The 20307-nt window shown below is 36.0% G+C and overlaps 1 protein-coding gene across 1 annotated transcript in view; it reads right to left on the bottom strand.

Moving 5' to 3' along the window:
• LOC136031201 (STE20-related kinase adapter protein alpha-like) overlaps positions 1 to 18218 on the bottom strand; it is a 36464-nt gene extending 18246 nt beyond the window's left edge. The window contains exons 1-4 of the mRNA XM_065710565.1: positions 18147 to 18218; positions 11241 to 11422; positions 2719 to 2931; positions 41 to 270 (exon numbers count right to left, since the gene is read on the bottom strand). Of these exons, the coding sequence (XP_065566637.1) occupies positions 41 to 270; positions 2719 to 2931; positions 11241 to 11357 (560 nt within the window). The 5' untranslated portion in view covers positions 11358 to 11422; positions 18147 to 18218. The remainder of the gene's footprint in view (positions 1 to 40; positions 271 to 2718; positions 2932 to 11240; positions 11423 to 18146) is intronic.
• Positions 18219 to 20307: the final 2089 nt, after the last annotated feature.

Below are 20307 nucleotides of genomic sequence, written 5' to 3'. Positions count from 1 at the left end.
TTCGATAAAGGTGATTGAAAAGGGCATTGAAAAAGCTTACCTATGAATATACCCCCTTGAGTGTAAATACTCTAATGCCGATAATACATCTGACAAAACAGCAGCACACATAGATTCGGAAAATCCATACTGAAATCTTGCACTAAGTAAATCCTTAACTGACCCGTATACCACCAAAGGAAGAACAACCATAAGCTCAGAGCCACGAACGAAACTGCCAAAACATTGCAATAAATTTGGGTGCGAAAATTGTCGCATTAAAAGCACCTCCTATAAAGTAAATAAATAAATGAAATTATGGTAGCCGCAACAATTAATTTAATTATGTTCTTTATTCTTCTGGTTTTTTAATCAAAATATTAATATTAAGTTCTTTTTCATGTTAATAACAAAACCACGATCGAGGGAGGAAGAGTTTCTATCCCCTCCGCATAAAAGACAGAATCCCTTAGCCCAAAAGCCTGGAGGAAATTTTATATATTGAGGCTATCTCTTAAGGGGTTTTAAAACTCTTAGTATAAGGGTTGATGAAGTGTACTTAAAAACAACAACAAAAAGGACAAAAATATGCTGTAAGTGACTCGATATTATGACCTTTTTACCAGGACTGGCTTAAATTCTCAGACTTATTACTTGTCTTTTGCTTTCATATCCGGGATATTGCTTTTTAACACTTCGCTATTCTCTGTCAATTGCCTTTACTGCTGACACAATTCAGAGGGCTCAGAGACGTTAAAGCTACGCCTGTTTTTGGCACTTTCTATTAGCTTTAAGTTTGATTTGATTATTCTTAGTAATTTCTATTTGCTTTGGGTCTCATTTATTAATTTACAGTGATTTCTGTTCGTTTTACACTTGAATTATTATTTAACTTTATTTCATCATCCCCGATAACATGCTCTGAAGGTTCGAACGTAACACTCCTAGCTGTTCGTGGGAAGCTGCACATATACCCTTTTGACAATCTGGATACATATATTACTTACTTGATTTAGTTTAATACCACTATCAGCTTCCCCTGAAAAATAAAACCTTATATAGTACCTTAACCTGTTCCTGGGACATTGAATCTACGCCATTTTAAAAACCGAATGCACCTAAGCCTTTTAGTTCGATAGCAGTAGAAGCAGTAGTAAGTTGATTCCTAAGTTTCAAATTAATACCCTCAGCAGTTCCCTGGGATAGTGATGATCCGTCTTTTCGACACCCTGCAAGCACTTTGTAAGCACAACCAACCCTGTAAGTTTCAACTTAATACTTTAATCCGTTCGAAATATATTGCTTATTCATACTTTCAACAACAATGCATAACAAGTTTTGATTTAGCTCCACTTCCCTCAAATCCCCTGAGATTTGCCCCTTGATACCCTTAGCCTTAGTAGTATTAGTAGTAACAGTAGTTGTGGAATTAGTAGGCACGTATTGCAATGTGGTCAGCTGAGCCTCCCCTCATAATGCCCTGAAAGTTTCACTTTCACCCTAAGCCGCTTATGCACCCTTTTGACAACCTGCATGCACATAGTATGTTTTGATTTAGTTCAACATTCCCTGTGATTTTAACCTTAATACGCTTGGCCTTAGTAACAATAGCAGCAGTTGTAGTAGTAGCGTAGAAATAGCAATAGTAGTGACATGCACATGTGGCCTCTCGGTTACTTCAGTCCCCCCAATATGCACAGTAAGTTCCGACCTACTGTTCTAAAGCGCTCCTAAGATATTGCTGATAAGTCTTTTTGAATACCTGCATCCACATAGTGCGTTTTGATTTATTTCAACTTCCCCTAAATATTACCTGATATTTTCACCTTAATACCTCTAGACTTACTAGTAATTGCAGTAGAAGTAGTAGTTGTATTAGCAGTAGCAGCGTGCAAAAATTACCTTTTGGTCAGTTGAACATCCTCCTCGTCATTCCCTGAAAGTTCTAACTTAGTGCCCTAAGCGGTTTCTAGGATACGTCCTTTTGACAACTTCTATGTACACAAGTTTAGTTCAACACCCCCCCCCCTCGATGTTCCCTGATGACTTTACCTTTAATATCTTAAGCTTTTTGAGACACCAAGCCTCAAAACATGCCGCCCTTTTCCAACAAAAATATTATATGTAAACAATGGGCGAACTACATAGCTTACAGCCATTTCCCCAAGGGTTATGGAGGTTTTGTCTTACCCGGACGCATAGTTATTGAACCTTTCAACTACCGTACAAAATGAGTATTGGGTATTTTAAATTTCTTTAGTATTTCAAAATTCTTTCCATGTCTATTGCAATATCTTTGGGGAAATGAGGGCCAGGGGGGCTGCTTGTCCTCCAATCACTTTTGACTATTAAAAAGAGTACCATAAGTTTTAATTTCCAGCCGAATGAGTCCCTCCGAAGTTTTTAAGACAAATCTTTCTAGACAAGGTTTCATGGCAAAAAAATGCTACTTATTTGGAATTAATTTATTCAAATTTAAATTTTATTTCATTTAAAAGCAAATTTATTTACTTATTTATTTTAAAGTTTATTTCATTGAGGCCAATTCGCTCTTTACTTTGGCATCGCTATTGCACCACCTATGATTACTATTTATTATTTTCTGGTGTTCAATATTTTATTCGTGGTTTATTTACCAAACTTTTCTTCTTTCAGCATCATTCTTTAAAAATTAGAATCATTAGAATAAGGAGATGGACAGAAGAGAAAAAAACTAACTTGCCTAGCCTTTTACATTACCTCTATAAAAAAGGAAATATCTCTATAGGAATCCAGATCAAAAACTTTGACTGACACATAACTAGTCCGTTGAAATTTACCAACAAACAGCGTCCCAGCACCATCACTTGTTGTAGCAAAACATTTCTTTGACTGGATCTCAATGTCAGACGGCTCAAACTGAAAGGCTTTGTTGGGGTTCCATCTAAGACACGGAATCTTTTGATTTGTTTCCTAAAAACAACAAGAAACACTTGGAGGGTTTAGTACTAAATCAAATCACATTATGTTGTCCGCCCCTCCATTTTTGACTTTTTTCAAGTAGACGACCGATATTGAGACGCTACGTTTATTTTTTCAATACATCCGCGAGCGTATATCTATGAATTAAAATGTGTTATTAAATATAGTTTGAAATATAATTAACCAAAGTTATAGCCAAGAGTGAAGAATTTGTTTAAAGTTACTTGATTTTGGGAGTTTTTTTATGTCAAAACTACAATTCTTGACTTAGCCCGCTGTAATACCAAACCCAAAACAATAAAAGAAAACTTAGGACAACGAAAAAACGAGGAAAATTGACAGCTAGGGAAAATAAGGATACAAAGTCAAAATTTCAACCAAGAACTCTATTTAGCCATCTTCGGAGCAGAAACATTAAAAACAGACTAATGTCAATAAAACGAAATAAAAAGACAAACCTAAAAAAAAAAGAATAGAGTTACCCTCACACATAAACTCTAAATGAGTCAGTCATCTTTAGTTGCACCATACAGTCCTAAGTTTGTTTAGCGGTTGGGAGGAGACACAGCTATTTCCAGCATTTCAATAGCACACTCTAGTGATAATAAAGGGAATTAGGTCACCAAGTAGCTATTTACCTAGAAAGCTGTCTAGCTTCCTTAACAGTTGACTGACCTAATTTCTTTCATCCACACCTAAGTTTAAATGTACTAAGACCATAGGCAGTATTATCTTCAGTAGGGTAGAAACAACTTGGTTGAATGACACAAGTTAAAAAATACATATTACAGTGAAAGTAGGACAAGTAGTTTATTGCGGCTATCAAAACCTATGAGCTCTTACTTGGTTTTCTTTTTTTGTTCTAATCTGGAGCTCAACTCCAGCTTAAATCTGGGATCATTGCAACAAACGACGGTAAAGAGCTAGATCTAAAGAACGACTGAGGGTATTAAGTTGAAAATTTCATGGTGTGTTGAGGAGCTATCGGAGGGTATATAGCCCCCTTGCCTTTTTTAGATGATCTCTCCTCTCATCACTGACCAAAAGGCTAAGGGCATCGAGTTGAAACCTTGCAGAATGTTGAGGAATATATTATACTAAATCAAAGGCACTATGAGCATCCAGTTCATCAAAAAGTAGGATTTGCAAGATTTTAAAAACGGATGAGGGTATTAAGTTGAAACTTTTAATTCATGCTGGGGGGGGGGGTGAAAAATGACTGGACGGCCACCCAACAGAACCCTACTATATGTTTTAAATTGAAATCCCTCCAAAAATATTTGATCAAAATTTTAAAACTGACGTCTTGTTTAAAATAATCAAAAGCTCAAATAACTGTGCCTATGGGAATGGCATTATCCCCTATTGCCTTGGAGAGGGGTGCTGAACACAACGAAACACACTGTATGCGTGCTGATTGTCTGAAGGACACACTATCAATATCTAAGGAACGACTGAGAGAATCAATTTGAAATTTTAGAGGATGTTGAAGAGCTATTGGAAGGTACATAGCCTCCTTGCCCTTTCTAAGATACACTCTCCTCTCATCACTGGTAAAAATTTGAAAAGTGATTTTGGTCAAAACAGTCTAAAGGTCTAATAACTATACCTCCAAGGATGCAATCCCCCCCCCCCCATAGCATCCAGAGTAAGGATTGCAAATTATAAAATTTACGTTTTTTACATGCATGCTTTATCATTACGAAAAAGGATGAATTCTTTCTTCTGTGTGTTCGAAAAGCCTAAGGGTATTAAGGTGAAACTTCTGGGAATGTTGAAGAGGATGTTACGCTAGATCTAAAGATACTATGTGCATCCTGTTTATCCAAAAAGATGTATCTGTAATATCACAAGAACAGATGTCTAAACATTCAGAAGAATTAAGTCTAAACATTCAGAGTATGTTAAAAATGGGTCGCATTCAACGAGCCAACTAGTCAACTAGCCATCTTGTTCAAACTAGTTAATAAAGTCAAATAACTGTACCTCAGGAGATGACTTAACCCCTACACCCCCTCGGAAAAGTGTTGTAAGGTACACAAGTTACCAATTTTTTTTATATACAAGGTTGTCTATTAGGGAAAGATGGCATGTTTGATCCTGAGTCACCAAAACGACTAGGAATATTATGGTAAAACTTTTATAAAATGTTGAGGGGGATGTCAAGCAAAACCAAAGCACACAATATGCAGGAGGGTTTTTGAAAGGAAACAGCAGCAATATCTAAAGAGTGCTAAGAGTGTCGAGTTGAAACATTAAAGGCATGTTGAAAAGGGAACGAAGGGCAACCGCTCTTCCCCCTCTTGCCCTTTAAATTCTCTCTTTAACACTGATAGAGATCTTAAAAAAGCTATTTTATTTGAAATAGTCACAATGTCTAACAGACAAGCCTCTGAGGCTGCCATGCCCCCGTAGCCCCTGGGGCAAGAAATATAAATCATGCAATTTGTCCATTTTGTACAAGCAGAATTTATCATTAAAAAAAGGGAGAATGTTTGATCCTGGATGTACCCGAAAAGGCTAAGGGTATGGAGGCAGATATTTTGGGAAAGGTTGAGCTAAATCAAGCGAAACTATATGCATCTATGTTATCAAAAAGGCCCATCTGCAATATCTTAGGAACAGGTTAGGCTGTTAACTTCAAACTTTCAAGGCTGCTACTACTACTGCTGTTATCGCGACTGCAAATGAGACTCGGTGTGACTACTTCCAACTACGACAACTTGCAACTGTGACTGTTTGCAACTGCTTCTATATCTATTAGTGCCTACTTTCAAGGAATATTGAGGGGATGTTGGGATGTTGAACTTCGAAATTTTAATGTTGACAAAATCGACACCACTTTGATGTTTCGACGCTTTGACGAAACTTTGATGCTGAAAAAAAAACGTAATTTTGAAACGGTCAATGTTGGAAAACTCGAAAATTTGGGCAAGGCTGAGCTAAATCAAGCGAAACTATATGCATCTAAGTTATCAAAAAGGCCCATCTGCAATATCTAAGGAACAGGCAAGGGTGTTAACTTCAAACTTCCAAGGCTGCTACTACTACTGCTACTTTCGCAGCTGCAAATGAGACTCGTTGTGACTACTTCCAACTACGATAACTTGCAACTGTAACTGTTTGCAACTGCTTCTATATCTATTCCTGTCTTCTTTCATGGAATGTTGAGGGGATGTTGAACATCGAAACTTTAGTTTTGACAAAATCGACACCACTTTGATATTTTGATACTTCGGCCAAACTTTGATATTGAAAAAAAAAATGTAATTTTGAAATGGGGAATATTGAAAAACTCGAAAGTTTGGCATCAAAATGAACAAAAATTAATTTTAAAAAACATTCAGAAAGAAAAGGAGCTTTTCAAAAAACACCAAAGGTCAACGATAAAGAGTAAGAATCGAAATCAGAAAAAGCCATAAATTAGAGATAGCCAATGTGGTTGGACGGAACAAAACCCCTCACTGAGTGAGGGGGTCTATATACGGGGGGGCATATAATCTCGCCTGTTTGCTCCGAAAAAAAAATATTAAAAACTAGCTGTTGGGGTGGCGCTTCGCGCCACCCCAACCCATAATTTGCAATCCTTACTCTGGATGCTATGGGGGAGGGGGCATTGCATCCTTGGAGGTATAATTATTAGACCTTTAGACTGTTTTGACCAAAATCACTTTTCAAATTTTTATCAGTGATGAGAGGAGAGAGTATCTTAGAAAGGGCAAGGAGGCTATGTACCTTCCAATAGCTCTTCAACATCCTCTAAAATTTCAAATTGATTCTCTCAGTCGTTCTTTAGATATTGATAGTGTGTCCTTAAGACAATCAGAACGCATACAGTGTGTTTCGTTGTGTTCAGCACCCCTCTTCAAGGCAGTAGGGCCATTGTGGTTGGACGGAACAAAAACCCTCACTGAGTGAGAGGGTCTATATACGGGGGGGGGCATATAATCTCGCCTGTTTGCTCCAAAAAAAAATATATTAAAAACTAGCTGTTGGGGTGACGCAAACTCGCGCCACCCCAACACCTAGTTGGTGGGGGCGATTCGCCCCCCCCAAGCCCCCCCGCGCGCGTAAGTCGTTACGCGCCATATTAGTTACGCGCCATTGTAGTTGTGTCCCTGTGTCCCACCTGTGAATATAGATAGATATATATATATTTTTAACTACGTAAAACTTGCGAATATACAACATTCTTGCCTGTCCCATTGTCTGTGCACATAAAGAGATTGTCAGGTTTACCGACTCTTGAACATGCAACATATAATTGTCCATGGGAAAAACAATCTGTATTCAGATCTATACCTCATTATTCTGATGATTGCCCTTGAGCTTTGTTGATGGTGATTGCTAATCGAACATTCCCTGTGTCCCTGTCATCATTTATATATCCCCCTATGCCCCCCGGCGTCCCCGTTGTTGTTGTTTCCCTGTGTTCCGGTCTTCATTTGTGTCCCGGTGTCCCAGTCTGTAATTTCTCTTTGAGTGTCGCGGTCGTCATTTATATTCCCTGTGGCCCGGTCGTCATTTGTGTTCCGGTGTCCCGGTCTGTAATTTCTCTTTGAGTGTCCTGGTCGTCATTTATATTCCCTGTGTCCCGGTCGTCATTTGTGTCCCGGTGCTTTGTTGATGGTGATTGCTAATCGAACATTCCTTGTGTCCCGGTCGCTTTCTCTTTGAGTGTCCCGGTTGTCATTTATATTCCCTATGTCTCGGTCGTCATTTGTGCCCCGATGTCCCAGTCTGTAATTTCGTCAGTCGACAAATATGACGTCAGTCGACATACAAACATGACGTCACTCGACACACAGACAACTTATTTTTATATATATAGATAGAGATATAGATAGATAGAAGATAGATGTCCCGGTCGTCATTTGTGTCCCGGTCTGTAGTGTCATCTTATAATGGCGTCATATACAAAGCCTTATATACTTATAATGACGTCAAATGCAGGACCACAAACAAACAAACATGCATATATACAACTTATTTATATATATATATATATATATATATATATATATATATATATATATATATATATATATATATATATATATATATATATATATATATATATATATATATATACAGTTTCTTTTTTAGTTTTTTTTATCTTTTTTAGTTTTTTTCTTAGTTTTTTTCTTTTTTTTTAGTTTCTTCTTTTTATTTATTTGTTTTCTTCAATTTGTCAGTGTGCATTCTAAGATTGACACTTGGAAAAATCTTTACGTGCCAAGCATGCTAAAGCTCCAACAATTTATAATAAACCTCAAAATTTTGGGTATCTGTTTTAAGGTTTTCGAATTACTTTAATCTATTGTCAAAATATATTGAAATATTTGTGCAATTCCCAGTTTTTTCTTTTTGTTTTTTCTTTTTTAGTTTTTTAGCTTTTTTTAGTTTTTTCTTTTTAGTTTTGTACCTTTTTTATTTTTTCATTTTTTTTACATTTTTTCTTTTTAGGTATATACAACATTCTTCGCTGTCCCATTGTCTGCGCATATAAATAGATTGTCAAGTTTACCGACTCTTGAACATGAAACATATAATTGTCCATGGGAAAAACAATCCGTATTCAGATCTATACCTCATGATTCTAATGATTGCCCTTGAGCTTTGTTGATGGTGATTGCTAATCGAACATTCCCTGTGTCGCCGTCGTCATTTATATATCCCCCTGTGCCCCCCAGCGTCCCGTTGTAGTTGTGTCCCTGTCGTCATTTATATTCCCTGTGTCCTGGTCGTCATTTGTGTCTTTTACCTTTTTTTTAGTTTTTTTAGTTATATCTCATGATTCTAATGATTGCCCTTGAGCTTTGTTGATGGTGATTACTAATCGAACATTCCCTGTGTCCCCGTCGTCATTTATATATCCCCCTGTGCCCCCGACGTCCCCGCTGTATTTGTGTCCCTGTGTCCCGGTCGTCATTTATATTCCCTGTGTCCCGGTCTGTATATACATTCGTTTTTGAATTGGTATATGATGAAATAAATTTTTGTGTTTTTCCCCTTTTTTTCTTTTTAGTTTTTTTTTGGTTTTTACCTTTTTTTAGTTTTTTTAGTTTCTTTTCTTTTTAGTTCTTTTGGGGTTTTTACCTTTTTAGTTTTTTTTTTATTTTTATTTTTTTAGTTTTGTTTTTCTCCTTTATTTTTCATTTTTTTTCCTTTTTTTATTTTTTCCTCGGCACGCTTTCTTTACTTACTTTCTCTATCAGCCGCAAGTTTTTTGGCATAGAATCTTTGAGCTGCTTCCTCGGCTGTTGCCATTGTATACAACATTCTTCGCTGTCCCATTGTCTGTGCATATAAATAGATTGTCAGGTTTACCGACTCTTGAACATGAAACATATAATTGTCAATGGGAAAAACAATCCGTATTCAGATCTATATCTCATGATTCTAATGATTGCCCTTGAGCTTTGTTGATGGTGATTGCTAATCGAACATTCCCTGTGTCGCCGTCGTCATTTATATATCCCCCTGTGCCCCCCGGCGTCCCGTTGTAGTTGTGTCCCTGTGTCCCGGTCGTCATTTATATTCCCTGTGTCCCGGTCGTCATCTGTGTCTTTTACCTTTTTTTAGTTTTTTTAGTTATATCTCATGATTCTAATGATTGCCCTTGAGCTTTGTTGATGGTGATTGCTAATCGAACATTCCCTGTGTCCCCGTCGTCATTTATATATCCCCCTGTGCCCCCGACGTCCCCGTTGTATTTGTGTCCCGGTCGTCATTTGTGTCCCGGTGTCCCGGTCTGTATATACATTCGTTTTTGAATTGGTATATGATGAAATAATTTTTTGTGTTTTTCCCCTTTTTTTCTTTATAGTTTTTTTTTGGTTTTTACCTTTTTTTTAGTTTTTTTCTTTTTTCTTTTTAGTTTTTTTTTGGAGTTTTTACCTTTTTAGTTTTTTTATTTTTATTTTTTTTAGTTTTGTTTTTCTCCTTTATTTTTCAGTTTTTTTCCTTTTTTTTATTTTTTCCTCGGCACGCTTTCTTTTCTTACTTTCTCTATCAGCCGCAAATTTTTGGGCATAGAATCTTTGAGCAGCTTCCTCGGCTGTTGCCATTGTAGGTTCTTCAGTCATTTTACAATTAAACATTTTCCGTCCACGATCTTCTTACAATTAAAAATTTGTCTTTTGAGCAGCTTCCTCGGCTGTTGCCATTGTAGGTTCTTCAGTCATTTTACAATTAAACATTTTTCCGTCCACGATCTTCTTACAATTAAAAATTTGTCTTTGAACGATTTTCTTAAATACCTTTAATGACGTCATCGTCATAATGACGTCAGTCGACACACAAACATGACGTCACTCGACACACACACAGACAACTTATTTATATATATACAGATATGCAAAGCAATCTGAGAAAATAAAGCATCGTCTATATATGAAAGAAAATATTTTGAATAATTATCTGCCTTAGTATATATTGACTGGGCTAAATTTCTCCATGATAAAATTTGTAATTGAATTAGGAGCTTTTGAACATAAGTAACTTTCAGCATACAATTAAAATTGTCTTAAAAACATGAGCGTAATTTATTTATTTATTTTATAGCCACAAAGTCATTGAAGAGCATAGAAGATCAAAGAAAGTCATCATCATGAAAAAACTTTTGTCCCCTTCATCACAGAAAAAAATGACTAAAATACCCCACAAGTTTCTTCTTTTTCACTCTCTCTCTTTTATCTTTATTGGCTGGTGGTGCTGCCCAGGTTGTTGCACTTATTTGCTTGTTTCCCCCGCCCCCTTCTGTTTTTTTAGTTTTCCTTTTAATTTTTATATATTTCCTTTTCTCTTTTTGTGCGTTATATATATATATATATATATATATATATATATATATATATATATATATATGTGTGTGTGTGTGTGTGTGCTGTTCTTTTTTGTATTTATTCGCTTATTTTGCTCCCCTTCCCCTTTTTTAAATGTCCCTTTTAATTCTATTTCTGACTTGTATTTGTTTAAGTTTAGTTTGACTAGTTTTTATCTTTTTAATTAACTTATTACAGTTTGATTATTGACTTATAAATGATTATTCATTATGATTTTTCTTTTCGTTGTTTGTTTGTTTTTTGTTTTGCATTTTTGGCAGTTTTAGTGCAACCATGTGATTTGTTGACTCCGAAGTCCGAATTCGGCCCTTTGTGGGCTTCTGATAGATTTTTTTTTAAATTAATATCTCATCTTATCTAGCAAAAAAAAATTAGTAGGGGCGGGGATCAGATTTCAATTTTTGTAATGAAAACAAAGATAACAAACTACAATGAAAGCATAGCAAAACAAACCAATAGTTCATGTTCCTCCTCAGTTAAATTTGTAATGCTTGTCCGACTTGAAGTCTTATGTCGAACTGATGCTAATGCTCGTGATAGCTTCCTTCGACAAGACCAACGACATTCCATTTTTTTAATGTTTTCTGTCACCTTGGCATGGTGAAGACACAGGGGATGATTGGCATTGACAAAGTCTAAAACAATAAAATAGTTAATTCATCATTGAATTTTCATCATAGTACAACACCTACCTTAATCGAGGGGACCCTTTCTTAAAGATTAGTCTATAGGTCTCCACTTTTCTTGTAAAGTTCTGGCATTAAGAGAACTGTTTTGCAATTTCAAGCCCACCTTCCTTCTGAGGCAAGACGGGTTGAAATCAGTTATTTGGATACCATTACATACCCAAACACATGGGAAGACAACTGCAACAAATGTTGGCTGTCTGAAGCAACAGCATCAAACAAAAGTAGGTACACACACTTTCAAGCATGAGATTAGAAAAAAAGGTCTTTTCATGTGAAGTTTGTCCATGGAACTTTCAGCACATCCTGGGGGCGTCACAAAGGGGTGGGAAAACTTGCGTTAAAGTCTTCATTTATAATGCAAATATATATGCCAGCTTTATTCTAGGATCAGAATTTGTAGCCCGAAAACTGGCTCGACGTACGTGCTTACATATCAAAGTTAATAACTTTTTGATCTCCTATATTCATTGGCAAGCATCTGGTATAACAAAATCCCTGATTTTTGTAAACTTGACATCTGCCCTGAATTTACGAATAGACTTGAATCCGAAAAACCAGAATTGTGGATCGACACACAAGCCATCAGACACAAGAAAGGATTAAACACAGAAACATACAAGGTATTTCCAAAAATTTGGTATTTGCAAAAATTCATGGTATTTCCAAAGATCATTAATTTAACACAAACGTACATATAAGTCAATACTTTAGAAACTATTGTCTTTCCGACTCGGTAAACCTCTTCCAACAGCCTACCCTCCCATCTCAGGTTGTCTTGAAGGCGTCAATGGGAACCTATAGACAAGAGTTGAAGCGTCTTTTACACCTTCCAGCTTCCCATGGTGATGTTTTTTGAGCGATCTCTTGATTCTCAGGAACAAAATCTCTGGATTTGACGCCCACTTTCACTAGGAACTCGCAAATAATGTGCGCGGTTTGACTCAGTACATTATCATGGTACAAGATCCAATCATCACAGATGTCTTTTCGGGATCAGCCAACCCTGTCCCTTAGCCAATTTAACACTTCACAGTAATACCAACTGTTAACAACCTGTCATTGGGGCACCAATTTGAGAAGCACTAAAAAAAAATAGTCAAAAAAACTATGAGCAAGACCTTTACCTGCGTTAGTTAAAAAAAAAACTTTTTTCACAAAATAAGTTTTTCAAAAAAAGTAAAGAACACCATTAAGCCAAAAATGAGCAAAAATAAAATCGAATACTCTACCAAGCGTAAAACTACCACAAGTGAGCATCAATAAATAAATGAAACCCAAAACGAAGGGAAATTACAACGAATAACCAAGTCAAACTCAAAACGAGCAGAAATTAACATTAGTAGGGCTCAAAACCGCTATGCCTTTCCAACGCCAGAACATAATTTGCACTTTACTGAAAAAATACAAATGAATGTGTATTGTCAGTTATCTATATATATACTGATATTTATTAATTAAAATGTTAATAACATGTGATTTATTAAAGTTATAAAAATAAAAATATTTAAAATTCATTTTTTTTTCAGTAAAGTGCAAATTATGCTCTGATCTTGGGAAGGCATAGGGGGTTTTGAGTCCTACTAATGTTGATTTCTGCTTGTTTTGAGTTTGACTCGGTTATTTATGGTAATTTCTGCTTTTAGTGGCATGTGTATATTGCCTTTTGGTCAGTTGAACATCGCTTTCATGATGCCCCAGAAGTTTCACCTTGACACGTTAAGCCCCCCAAAAATATTGTTGATGTGCACTTTTGACAACCATTTCACCTTAATACTCCAGACTTTCCAAGTTGTTACAATTGAAGTAATAGTCGGAGTAGTTTAATAGCAGTAGTAGATTAAGAAAAAGTAGCAGTAATAGCAGTAATGGTGTATAATTATTAGTAGTAACAGTGTTAGTAGCAGTAACAGGTACATTTTCCCCTTTGGTCAACTGAACATCCCACTCACGATGTCCCTGAAGTTTCCTCTTGATACGATAAGCCGTTCTAAATATATTGCTGATACGCCCGTATCAGTAATCTGTATACATATAGTATGTTTTTATTTAGTTCAAATTCCCCCCTAAACCATAGTAGTACTCACTACAGAAGTATTCGTTTTAGTGACAGTAGTGGTAGTAGTAATAGTACTTGTGTTAGCAGTAAAAGCAGCAGTAGTTGTAATAGTAGTAGCATGCGAATATTGCCTTTGTGGTCAACTGATCATCTCCTTTATCGTTTGTTGAAAATTCCAAATTAATATACTCATTCATTCCTGAGTTACATCTTTTGACAGCCTATATAAACAGAACATGTTATGATTTAGTTCAAAACTCCCTAAAAGACTCACCTTAATGCCCTTCATATTTTGAGAAAGTAAAAGTCAAATATGCATACCTTTTCTCAATAACATATAATATATGTAAACAATGAACAAATTGCATAACTTGCAGCCCTTGCCTTGAGGCTTTAGGGGGAGGGGGTTGACATCCCCAAAAGTATAATTACTGAGCTTTTCAACAATGCTGAAAAAATGTCTCAAAACTTTGTTTGGATGTTTGTTATGGAAAATGATGGGCGGGGGGAGGGGGTCTCTCAAATCACTTTGACTCTTAAGGGAACTATAACTTCAAATTTAAATCCAATGGGATCCATCTGAATTTAATGCCACCACCCATTCCATAAGAACCTTATATGCCCCCCCGGCATAACTTAAAGCCCTTGCCCCAAGGGTCTGGGCAGTTGTTCTAACCTTGGAGGCATTGTTATATGTTCTTTGGACTATTTTAAACAACATTGCCATTGCACAATTTTAATCAGATACGAATAGTGAAAACAGGGGTAGCAGGGGGGGGCTAGTTGACTTCCATCACTATTGACTCTTAAAATTGAAATAGAACTTCCAATTTCAACCAAATAAGCCACCTTGAGTTTTCACAGCCACCCTTTCCACAACAACCTTAAATAACCTAACCTAACCTAGCTAACCTGGGGGAATAACTTACATCCCTCGCCCTTAGGCTCTGGTGGTTTACTTCAATCTCAAAAGCCTTATTATATGATCTTTGGACTATTTTAAATAAAAGGCCTGTCTCAAAATATCTATTGGATGCATCTCGGGAAAAAACGACGTGTTTGAGTGTGTGAGGCGGTGGGGGGGGGTGGTAGCTTTGCTCTGATAACTTTGACTCTTAAGAAGGGCACTAGAACTTCCGATTACCAATCCAATGAGTCCTCTCCAAAGCATATAAGACCACCCTCTCTATAAAACCTTATATGCCCACAGGGCATACCTTACAACCTTTGCCCTGAGAGCTGTAGGGAGGAGGGTTGGTCTTACTCACAGTCATAATTTCCAGACCCTTCAACTTTGGTGAACAAAATTTTTATCTACAAATTTTGATTGGAGGTGTTAAGGAAAATGATGAGCATGAAGGAGGGGGGCTGGTTGTTCTTGAATCACCTTTACTCTTAAAAAGGGCAATATAACTTCTATTTTCAAATCAAATGAGCCCCATCTGAAGTTTATACGACCGCCCATTCCATAAAACTTTATATGCTCTCATGGTATAACTTACAACCCTATCCCCAGGGTGCTGGGGGGGGGAAGGGTTGTGTCAATCCCAGAGGCATTATTATAAGTTCTTTGGACAATTTTGAACAAATCACTGATCTCATAATTTCAATCAGATGCGTTTGGTTAAAAAGGGGGTTGTCAGGGAGCTGGGGGGCTAAATGCCCTCTACCACTTTTGATGCTTAAAAAGGAACAAGAACTTAAAATTTTCAACCAAATGAGCCTCTTCTAAAGTTAAACAATCACCCCTTGAATAAAAATCTTAGATGCTCTGTGGAATAACTTACAACCCCTGCCCCAGGCTTTGGTGATTTGTGTCAACCCCAAAAGCCTTGTTATATGATCTTTGGACTATTTTGAATAAAAGGACTGTCTAAAAGAAATTTTTCAATGTATTTCAGGAAAACACAACATGGGGAAAAACGACTATCAAAAGGGGCACTAGCCCTCTCAATTTCCAATCAGATGAGTCCTTTTTGAAGTTTCGGTGACATAACTTCCTATAACCCTTATATGCCCCCAGGCCATAACTTAAAACTTTCACTCTAAGGGCTGTGGGGTTGTCACCCTCAAAGACATAATTTCTGGAACTTTCAACTACATTGAGCAAAATGGCTATCTCAATGATTGAATGAATTTGGGAAAGGGTGGACATGGGAGGGTGGTTAGTTACCCTCCAATTACTTTTGACTATTAAAAAGGGCACTAGCCATTTCAATTTTCAATAGAATGAGCCTTTTTGAAGTTTCAGCAACAACTCCTTGGATACAAAGTGCCCTGATCTAAGACCAAAAAAAATAAATAAAAACAAATTTTCCCAACCTCAAATCTGCTACTATGTTAGGGGGGGAGCACACACACACCACCTGGATCTGCCACCATATTTAGTGGTTGATCTCTTCAGAACACTATAAAAGTCTAGGAAATGCTTCAAAAAATTACAAACACTTAATTAAATCATTCCTAAAAGTTCATCATTTTAACTTAACCCCTCTCTACTCCTTGAAATGTCAAATACATAGGCTACCCTGAATTGTATAGATGAAATTAATTTTCTGTATATGACTCTTATTCTTTAAAATAATTTAATGGCAAACAAACAATGTCAATAGGAAAATTCAAGAATATAAAGGGCATATAGATTATTTGAAAATAGAAAATCTATTCAAACGAATCTTTATTTTTCAGAATTCAGTTTTTAAAAAAGCACAACAGTTAAAAAAGTGAAGATAAAGGTTGTCCCCCTGAAAAATATGTTAACTAGGATTATTCTGTATATTATGAAGAAAGAATTGTTTTCTTAACATGTTTCCTTATGTACTGGACTAACCCTATACTTAGGCTACACCAAGCATAGCATACAAATTTAAAGGTCAAGCTGAATCTTGGAATTAACTGAGAATTAAGCCTTATCCTAGTTGATTTTGGTGAATAGATTTTCAAAAATGTATTCAAAACCCTAATGATCTCTTGGGAAGATATTTTATAGTCTCTATCTATACTCTTTCTCTCTTTAGAGGGTACTGACCAATTGATGACCTTTAACAATCATACAATTTAATACTTTAAGTTAGATCTTCAGTAAAATTCTACTTTAGCAACTTTTGGCTATCTTGGGAAGGGGTTAGGTTAGGAAAATGAAACCTTCAGGGATGGGCGTAAAGGCTAAAGTATGTCATGGGAAGGTATTTTGAAGTACCTACCTCTACTCCCTCTCTCTCTCTCTAAAGGGTTCTGACCTTTCAAAATATGTGTGTTATAAAAAATGGTAAAATTCTAGCTAATTGACTTCTTGCTATCTTGGAAAGGGTTTAGGTTAGGAAAATGAAACTTTCAGGGATGGGTCTACAGGCTAAAGTATGTCCTGGGAAGGTATTTTAAAGTTTCCATCTCCACTCCTTCTCCCTCTAGAGGGCCCTGAAATTTGCCTACATGATAGGTCTATACCTATTGAAATTTTGAAAAAACAACATTTACCTTAATTTTCAGTTACTAGTTGCTTTTTCTCTGCCTTTAGTTCTGAAAATGCAATTCCTGTTATTTGAGTAGAATTTTGAGCCATATCAATGGTTTTTTTTCAAAATTTAGGAAATGTATCTGCATATCTTAAAAATCTTATAAAATGGAATAGAGCTAAGTTATGAAGCTGAAAACAATTTTGTTGTACTTCAATTAAGCAGAAGATCTATTTTGCAAGGTTTCACTTTTATAACACATATTTTATTAAAGGTCATCAAAGGTCAGGGCCGTCTAGAGGGAGAATGAGTGGAGGTAGTTGCTTCAAAATACCTTCCCAGGACATACTTTAGTCTGTAGATTCATCCCTGAAAGTTTCATTTTCCTAACCTAGACCCTTTCTGAGATAGCAAGAAGTCAATTAACTAGAATTTTACCAAAACCTTAATAAATAGATCTTCTGCTTGAATGAATCCAAATAGTGCAATAGTATGGTAGTACAGCAAAATTGTTTTCAGCTTCACAACTTTGCTCAATCCCAAATTATAAGGTTTTAAAGATATGCAAATACATTTCCTAAATTTTGAAAAAAAAACATTGATATGGCTCAGGACTCTACTCAAATAACAGGAGTTGCATTTTTCAGAACTAAAGCCAGAGCCTGTAGACCTATCCCCAAAAGTTTCATTTTCCCAACTAACCCCTTTCCAAGATAGCCAAAAGTCACTAAAGTAGAATTTTACCAGATCTTCTGATCAAATGAAGCACAAAAAGAGTGGTTTGAGCTTCATTTTTACCTAATCCCGATTTATAAGGTTTTAAAGATCTGTAAATTAGGCTATGAAACACTCATAATAGCCTAATGCAATAAAAAAAAATAATTTTTAAAATAGTTTTCAGAATTTTATTTTATACCATTTGGAGAAGCTAACCCCTATACCAATACCATGTTTCCTTCAGAAGTCGATTTTTATCCAGTAATACCGAACCAACTAGCCTATATTAGCCCTGATGCTGGAAACTTTCTCTCACTGCTGAACTTCAACAAAACATTCGCAGCCGAAAGGCTGTATCCTTAATCTTTGAGAGAGTTGAAAATCTTCCCCAAAAGTTTCATTTTCCCAACTAACCCCTTTCCAAGATAGCCAAAAGAATCACCTTCTATTATGGCCAAGAGTCCAAGACACAAAATGATCAACACGATAAAATATTCTATTCAGCTAATTTTACACAATCGATGTCCATGGAGGAAAAATGTAGGTAGCGTTAAATTAGCGCTAGGTCCATTTTCGATGCCTTCATTTTTTGGACTTGTTCTCAGTTCTCTTGTCTATATCTGTCAAGAGCTTGAAACGTTAGGAATACATTTCCATGTCCAGTATTCTGCTAGTTTTTGTTTACATTAGGACATAGACCGTGAGATGACTTTGTTTAGGTTTTATGTACTTTTTCAATGAACCACACGCTTTTTGTCACTAATCTTGGTTCTTTACACATCAGCTTAGCTATATTTAGTTATTGGCTACAATTAACGTTTTCGATCTTGTTGCATCGAGAATAAGTAACGTGAAAAATATTTATTAGTGAATAATAATTCCTTAAACTAAAAACAAGCTGGTAACTTAAGTCCATGATCTTATGAGCTAAGGAGACTCTAGTGCCCAAACAAAATCAAAGGTTTGAGGTGTGGGACAGCCAAAACGGGGTACAAAAATGAGCCAAAAAACTTTTCTTTTCGGATCAACCTGAAATAAATTTTTAGTTCTTTCGGGCAAAGGAGCCTCAATGAGCAAAAAATTGAAAAAAAAACTGGTTCACCAAAAGATAGTAACCGACAAAGTTAAAATAAATTTCTAATTGTAAAATAAAACCAATAAATAGATCCATACGTTTCTAGTCCGTGGGACATGAATCTTCAGTAAAATATAGTTCCATCATCTGAAAAAAGTAAAATGCCGCTTTTTGATCAGGCCTGCCTTAAAGGAATAATTGGACTCTAATTGATTTTGATAAGACTTGACCAAAAAACCAAGAAACTCGATAATCCAAAACAGAATCACAATTTGTTTTGTCTTGGATCGGCTTGGAAACTAGATGGCCATGAAACAGAAATGAGCACCACTGGTATGGACTGTAAGGCTCAAGACCTTGCCCTTTACCTTTTACCAGGTGAGCTTGAATGAAGCAAAACAAATTTGAAAAAGAATGGTCAGTGCATGTCGAAAAACAAAAATATTCAATTTGTCTCTCCAGGTTGGCTTGAAACTTATACGAAATACAGATAAGAACCAACGAGCAAGCCCAAGTAAGGCTCAAATTTTTTTTGTGTCTCCGACCGACTTGCATTATACAGGACTTGTAGGCTGGGTAAAAACTGACCTCAGTGAAGACAAAACATGAAAAAAAAAGGTTGCATCGACTTATGGCGGCCTAAGACGGGAAAAATACTGATTCTATAATCAGCTTAATATTTACAGGATATGTAGACTATGCCGAGAAAACCTCGAGGAGCACAAAATAAATTAAAAATAAGAATTTTGTTGTATCTATTTGTGATGCAAATATTTTGAAATTCCTTTTTTGGTCAAATGCGTTAAATTTTTTAGAGCAGGTAGACTGAGCTAAAAGAAACTAAGCAAAGGCACACTTTTTCCAAAACTTTTCGTTTGTTTTTTATTGCTCATCAGTATTTTTGAAGAAATTTTTCTTTCTAGTGAATCGGAGTCAAGCTCTCCAAAAAAAACTATCTGTTTATTTTACAATAAATCTTCAAATAATTCTATGAGATTGGAGTAAGAAAGACTAAACATTTTATCGGCTACAGACCTAAGAGATTTTTACTATCTACTTGTGTTTAAATACAATAATAATAGTTCAATTTATGTTTCTCATGTTTATTTCAGTTTCGGTTTGATTACCACACCTGTAATTCGCGCATGAGGAACGAGCTTTCAGGTGCATCTGCCATAACTGCAATTTCCAAGTTCTCCTTTATTTATTGAGGAACGAAGCTATGGAATAGTAAGAATAACAAAACTGTCGCAATTCTTGAAAAACGGCTCCATTTTTGAAACATTGGCTTCTTGGGATTCTCTACCTTAAAAGAGCGATCAATAAAGGTCAAGAGATTAAGAAAATTCGTTCGGCTTAAATTTGAAAAAATGTACGTAACGTCATATTTATGAGCACATTTCAAGAGCATATATACGTCACACTTACCTCAGTAGTGGTTGTATCATTTTTAGTGTCTATGATTCAGGCAAAATTACACAAGGAACAAGTCATCGACAACAAAAATATGATTATTGACGTCATATTT

This window comes from Artemia franciscana, chromosome 9 (assembly GCF_032884065.1).
Source record: "Artemia franciscana chromosome 9, ASM3288406v1, whole genome shotgun sequence".
Classification (NCBI taxonomy): Eukaryota; Metazoa; Arthropoda; class Branchiopoda; order Anostraca; family Artemiidae; genus Artemia; species Artemia franciscana.
Note: the sequence above shows the minus strand (reverse complement) of the source record. Positions and strands in the feature narration are given on the sequence as shown.